The sequence below is a fragment of the Ovis aries genome, chromosome 7, assembly GCF_016772045.2.
Source record: "Ovis aries strain OAR_USU_Benz2616 breed Rambouillet chromosome 7, ARS-UI_Ramb_v3.0, whole genome shotgun sequence".
Lineage (NCBI taxonomy): Eukaryota > Metazoa > Chordata > Mammalia > Artiodactyla > Bovidae > Ovis > Ovis aries.
The window spans coordinates 24,500,987-24,507,965 of NC_056060.1; the positions used below are offsets into that span (position 1 = coordinate 24,500,987).

The 6,979-nt window shown below is 43.8% G+C and overlaps 1 protein-coding gene across 1 annotated transcript; it reads left to right on the forward strand.

The window, feature by feature from the left end:
• Window positions 1-6,084: 6,084 nt before the first annotated feature.
• LOC114114750 (ribonuclease CL2-like) lies at window positions 6,085-6,507 on the forward strand. Its single transcript, XM_027969209.3, has one exon. The coding sequence runs from the start codon at window positions 6,085-6,087 to the stop codon at window positions 6,505-6,507; it is 423 nt and encodes a 140-aa protein (XP_027825010.1).
• Window positions 6,508-6,979: the final 472 nt, after the last annotated feature.

The window sequence follows — 6,979 nt, forward strand, 5'->3', positions numbered from 1 at the left end:
CCTGTGGGTGGGGCCAGCAGAAGCACGAGGGTTCTGAGTCGAGGGCATGAGGAAACCCACAGACTGGCACAGGGCCCACTTATGCAATGAGCCTCTTTGTTTCATCATTTGACAATCCGTGTGTCCCCAGGGACACACCACTGCTGCTTCTCTTGTAGGAAACTTAATTCTAGGCATCCCGTGCAGGGCACAGCTCTGCCACTGGGTCTGGACTTTCAGATAAAAAGTATCACTGGCTGCAGAATGGCCTTAGATTTTATAACTCAGCTTGGGGGCAACACATTGAAAGACTAAAGTACATAAAGGTAGGCCCAGTAGTCAGCAATAAGAGCCAGGGAGGCTTGTTTGCACAAGAGGATCTCAGGTCTCCGCTTTAAATTTTTAGTAATCGTCCTGGTTCCCTCTCACCCAAATGTTCTTTATCTCCTCACCTCCCTGTGCTGCAAACTTGCACTCTGAATTTCTCATTGCACAAAATCCTATAAGCAATTAGTTTGCATCTATGAGTTTCTGTTTTTGTTGTCATTTTTTTTCCTGCTTCCCATGTACTGAATTCACTTTCTTTTGTTTTTACCCTTGCCTGATTTTTGCTCTCACTTCCTGTGAAGTAGCATAACCTAAAACACCTAAAAGAAAGTCTATAAGATCTACCAGAGAATGAACATTTAGTATCATACAGGGGATTCCAAGCTAGAGCTTGAATTCCTGCATTCTTTTTAATCTGTGCTATTTTCTACAAAACAGTCTGCCTTAGAGCCACCGTTTACCTTTCTAGTACATTTCATTTCTCAATGTTAACAGGAAAAATCTTTTTTAATTTATAAAATGAGCATTAGTGGATAAGACATTGCATTTCTGGAACAATGGAAGTCATAGCGTATAACTTGATGCATGAAACAAACTCTTGGTCCTCAGAGAAGCAGATCAAAATTATGGTAGACCCATGATTTTATTACAGTGTGATAGAGGTAAAAACATTGTGTGAAGACATTTTTTGAGGGGCACTGCCGACCAAGGGATAGGAAGGTTTTCAGAGGAAACGTCCATTTGAGCAAGGAGCCTCGTAGGCTGCAGTCCAGGGGGTCGCTAGGAGTCGGATACGACTGAGCGACTTCACTTTCACTTTTCACTTTCATGCATTGGAGAAGGAAATGGCAACCCATACCAGTGTTCTTGTCTGGAGAATCCCAGGGACAGGGGAGCCTGTAGGCTGCCGTCTCTGGGGTTGCACACAGTCAGACATGACTGAAGCGACTTAGCAACAGCAGCAGCATAAAGGATAAGTAGAGTTTAGGGACTTTAGGGAATAAATGAGCATTCTAGACTAAGAAGATGGTGTGGGACATTGTACAGACAGGAAAAGTGTATTAGGGTATGAAGAGCCTTCAGGTAAGAGATGTTAAATCTCTGGTCTAACCTCTAAGTTAGAAAACTAGATTAGGTCCTTAAATGGTACTGTACAGTCTGCCCTGAAAATTAATCCATGTTACTTATTTTTACTGCCTTTCTATATTTCTGTCATTTAGAAATGCAATTATTTTACCACTGATGTCTTTAAGTAAACATCGACATAATGGTGACCTAGATAGGACTCAGTGCAGTGCTAATAGGATTCTGCCGGAAATCCTGTTCTGCCTAAAATGCATTAATATCTTTTATCATGAAACAAGTGTTTTTTTCCATGTATATTTTGTGAAAAGAATTTTCATGAGAGATGAGGATGTCAAAATGAATTAAATGTAGTTTAGCCCTTCTGTGATGCTGACAACCACCCTGGGTAGAAGGACCTGTACTTGAATGTCTATAATATGAACTAAAAATCATACACTATGGTCACAGGAGATGCAGCTGCCTCAAAAACCTGCTCTGGATTGGCATATACAATTTTACATTTAATACTGGGTTTTAGATATTAACTCTTCAAATTGGGATAATTCACATAAAAATCCACATTCCTGTGTTATCTTTAAGAGTTGGGAGATGTTGGTGCACTGAGTCTCTTTTGCCACAAGGGATCAACTAGAGAGGAATAGTCCCTGATTTTGGTGAAAGTGGCAATAGTTCAGGGGTGTTCACTCACTCTCCTACCTACTGATCACATCCTATTCACTCAGATACTGCCCATCACACTTGCTACAAGTGTCCTGAGAGGCGACTCACACAACATCATGACTGATTTGCAACCACATTCCCCACCTTTAAAATTGTATTTGGAGTACACTTCTATGATTTTCCTGATTGGTTGTCCACAGTTTTCCACTTGTGCACCTTTACCTTACGCTAAATCTCTTCATATAAATTTTAGTTGGTTAGTCTGCGTATCATTCAGTAACTGCCCTAATCAGTCAGTCAGTCATTTCAGTCAGTCAGTCATGTCTGACTCTTTGCGACCCCATGAACCACAGCATGCCAGGCCTCCCTGTCCATCACAACTCCCGGAGTTTACCCGAACTCATGTCCATTGAGTCAGTGATGCCATCCAACAATCTCATCCTCTGTCATCTCCTTCTCCTCCTGCCCTCAATCCCTCCCAGCATCAGAGTCTTTTCAAATGAGTCAGCTCTTCGCATCAGGTGGCCAAAGTACTGGAGTTTCAGCTTCAGGATCAGTCCCTCCAATGAACACACAGGACTGATCTCCTTTAGGATGGGCTGGTTGGATCTCCTTGCAGTCCAAGGGACTCTCAAGAGTCTTCTCCAACACCACAGTTCAAAAGCATCAATTCTTTGGCGCTCAGCTTTCTTTATAGTTCAACTCTCACATCCATAAATGACTACTGCAAAAACCATAGCCTTGACTAGACGGACCTTTGTTGGCAAAGTAATGTCTCTGCTTTTGAATATGCTGTCTAGGTTGGTCATAACTTTCCTTCCAAGGAGTGTCTTTTAATTTCATGGCTGCAATCACCATCTGTAGTGATTTTGGAGCCCCCCAAAATAAAGTCTAACACTGTTTCCCCATCTATTTCCCATGAAGTGATGGGACCGGATGCCATGATCTTAGTTTTCTGAATGTTGAGCTTTGTCAGCTTTTTCACTCTCCTCTTTCACTTTCATCAAGAGTCTCTTTAGTTCCTCTTCACTTTCTGCCATAAGGGTGGTATCATCTGCATATGTGAGGTTATTGATATTTCTCCTGGCAATCTTGATTCCAGCTTGTGCTTCTTCCAGCCCAGCGTTTCTCATGATGTGCTCTGCATATTAATTAAATAAGCAGGGTGCCACCAATCACAACTACTAATTTTAAGTAGTGTGCATTTTCCTATTGGTTGTTTTCAGAGAACTAGGTTAGTTTCGCACTACAAAGGTACCTTTTTCCTCAACATGAAGACACATTTTTTCATGGAGAATAAATTTCTAAACCTTTCTGTGTCCTGAGGCCTGCCACATACCTCTTCAGAAAGTTAGGGTCAGGGACTTCCCTAGTGGTCCAGTGGCAAGACTCCACACTCCCAGTGGGGCCCTGGTTCGATTCCTAGTAAGGGAACTAGATCCCGGGTGCCAAAACTAAGAGCTGGTACCACCAAATAAATTTAAAAAAATAAAAATAAAAGTTAAGGTCAGGGAAAGGATCTTGGTTTGAATCAGAGATCCACTACTTCTGAGAAATGATATGCTCTATGTACTACTGACACTTGGCCTTGTGGAAGACACCAGAGGGTGGGGTTCTTTAAGCCATATGGCCAGTTATGCAGGGCCATGAACACACGGCATTGTGAACTCTGTAAATAATAACATACTTGTCAGAACTATTGTGTGAATTAAACAAGAATAGAGCTAAGGATAGTAAAGTTAAAAAAGAGACAGTTCCTCTTTTCTTGGCTAATGATCAAGCAGAAGTTAAAGGATATTGAAATCTAATTATGATCAGTTCAGTTCAGTTCAGTCGCTCAGTTGTGTCTGACTCTTTGCGACCCCATGAATCGCAGCACGCCAGGCCTCCCTGTTCATCACCAACTCTCGGAGTTCACTCAGAGTTGTATCCATCGAGTCAGTGATGCCATCCAGCCATCTCATCCTCAGTTGTCCCCTTCTCCTCCTGCCCCCAATCCCTCCCAGCATCAGAGTCTTTTCCAATGAGTCAACTCTTCGCATGAGGTGGCCAAAGTACTGGAGTTTCAGCTTTAGCATCATTCCTTCCAAAGAAATCCTAGGGTTGATGTCCTTCAGAATGGACTGGTTGGATCTTCTTGCAGTCCAAGGGACTCTCAAGAGTCTTCTTCAATATTCCAACTCAATTTCCTGACTGCTGTTAGTCAGCTCTTGCCTTGTTGCCGAAATAGACAAAAGGCTTTTGAGGCTTATCTACCAAGGAGAATTATCAATATAAGATCTATGAAATCTACTTACACTACAACTTGCAGGTGCCCCTTCCCCCACCCTCATTATCAGGTCTGCTAGCCTAGCTGATTTTGGTGTTCTGGAAGGTGTGTATATTGATTTCTTCCCTTCCCTTACTGAAATGCAGACCCAAGTCTCAGAAAGCTTCTCCTACAATAAGAACATTCACAAAAATTTAGGTTGTGGAGACAAAAACAATGTAATCTTTATATAAAAGTGATTGAATTTTTTTTTTTTTTGCCTAAATTCACTAACAACTGTTTCTCAGAAAAATTACATTTAATTGGCTTAACAAATCACAAAGGGAAACTCAATTTGCAAACAAAATATTTCTCCCTACCTGAACATGTATAAGCCAATAGGGTACACAGAGAAAATCGCACATGGACTCATACACACAAGCAATGCTTTATTAGGGCTTGAAAGACAGAAAATGACTGGACTGAAAGAGATCTCTAGTCTATAATCTTCACTTTAGGGGTGAGTAGGATGAGGTGGTTGGCCCACCTCCAAGAGCAAGTTTGTGAAAGACCGGCACCAAAGTACAGGTTTCTTTCTTCATATTTGTAGTGATGTCATAGGTACTCTGTGTGATGCTGATAAAGATTCTGGGTGTGAAATAGTAAACATGAAATGAGTCCTATGAGGCAGTCTGTTTAAGATCATTGACAGACCTGAGAGTTTTCTAAATGGCCTTCCCCTTACAGTCTGGGAAGAAAATGTCCGTAATATAATTCCTATAGGATTAGAGGAAAGAGGGAAGGCAATGAAGGTTCCATTTCTGCTGGGAATATCCACCGCTGAGAGGGACATATCTGTCTCCATGGCTGTCATCTGCTCTGCAAAAGCCCTGCCTTGAGACTCTCAGGTATTCAAGAAAGGAATTGGCATATTAGACTCAGAAACAGGAACCTGACACCCAGTCCTTACTCCTTATACATAGCGAAGCCAGAGTATCCTGCCTCCATGAGGCAGAGGACTTTGAGAGGGAAACATGAAGTTCACTCTCTTAGAACTGAATACACCCACTTTCTTTTAAACAAAATTTAAAACAGTCATAAGTAATTTAAGAAAGTAGAAATATTTTCTAAGATGCAAGGCATATGGATTGTCAATTACCCTTTAAGCTCACCCACTGGAGGGAAGGTTTGGCAGAGACACCTGCTTCATTCATAGGCTGTGGAATCAGGAGGCTGATATATGCAAACACTTCAGAAATATACGTCTTTAGGTTAAATACTCGAGTAAGGAGAAAAATCACCGGAAAGTTAGACTCATTAAGGGGTGAGTGGGTGAAAGGCACCTTCTTTCTTGGCAAGTCCTTCTCTTCTCTCCTCATCACTTTCTCAGAGAAAAGAAGGGTTGGGGGGGGGGGGATGGAGGGTGGCAGTGAAGTGGAAAGGGGATATGAGAACAGTAGTTTCTGTGAGTACCAGAGTAAGCATAGCCAAGGGCCTGTCTACAATGCAAGAGATGCAGGTTTGGTCCCTGGGTTGTGAAGATTCCCCTGGCAATCCACTCCAGGATTCTTGCCTGGACAATCCCATAAAAAGAGGAACCTGGAGGGCTATATAGTCCATGGGGGTTACAAAAGAGTTGGACACTTAGTGACTATAAAACAACAGGGGCCATCAGGAACATTAAGTGTTTGGGCCAAGAGTTCTTAGAAATAGTTATCTTGAGGGAAAGGGACCATAGCCTGCTCCTTGACCCCACCCTTCCCTGACCTGCTTTCACAGGGAACATGAATCTGATGTGGACCCTTCTCCTCCTCCTGCTGGAGCTAGCTGTCTTCGCTCCAGGCCTGCCCTTCTCAAGACGGCACATAGATAACCCCAGGTCATGGGTTCCTGGGGGACAGCACCGATACTGTGAAGTGATGATGCGGCGACGGTGGCTGGTCCACAGGGGTAGATGCAAGCAGATCAACACCTTCATTCACGAGGATCTGGCCACCATAGCAGATTTCTGCACAACTCCAGCTGTGCCCTGTACCAGCAGCGGTTCCCTGCAGAGCTGCCACAACAGCTCTCACGACGTCAGTGTCACAGACTGCTTTGCCAAGGCAGGAACCCGGCCCCCCTACTGCCACTACCAAAAGAAGGATTCCATCAGGCCCATACGTGTGGGCTGTAAGGATGGTGCTCCTGTTCACCTGGATAGCTAGGTTCTTCCCAGCTCTGACATGGGAAGCTGATTGCACTCTACACCTTCAGAGCTTTGAGGCTCTACCAAAGTCTTCCCTGTAAATGCTTCTTCACTTGCCTGAGGATCCCTTATTTTCCCTAGTCACTAGAATCTCTCTCTCCTATCCTCTCCCCAAACCCTCACTCCATACCCAACCCTTGTTTTTCTTCTTGTCGGAGTGGTGGGGGCTGGGGGGTGGGGCGGTCTGCAGGGCATGTGGGATCTTATTTATCCCAGCAAGAATGGAAGCTGAGCCCCGGTATTGGGAGCAGAGTCTTAACCACTGGACTGCCCGAAAAGTCTCCCCATAGTGTAGGTTTTTGGGTGTGGCACAAGATAGGGATGGGGAGAGTTGGGGTGGAGGTCGCAGGGAATAAGCCTTTTTAGCTCATAAAAGGCATCTACCCTGGAAAAGCCTTGCTGCCATGGAGCAGCTACACAAGCCCGGCTGG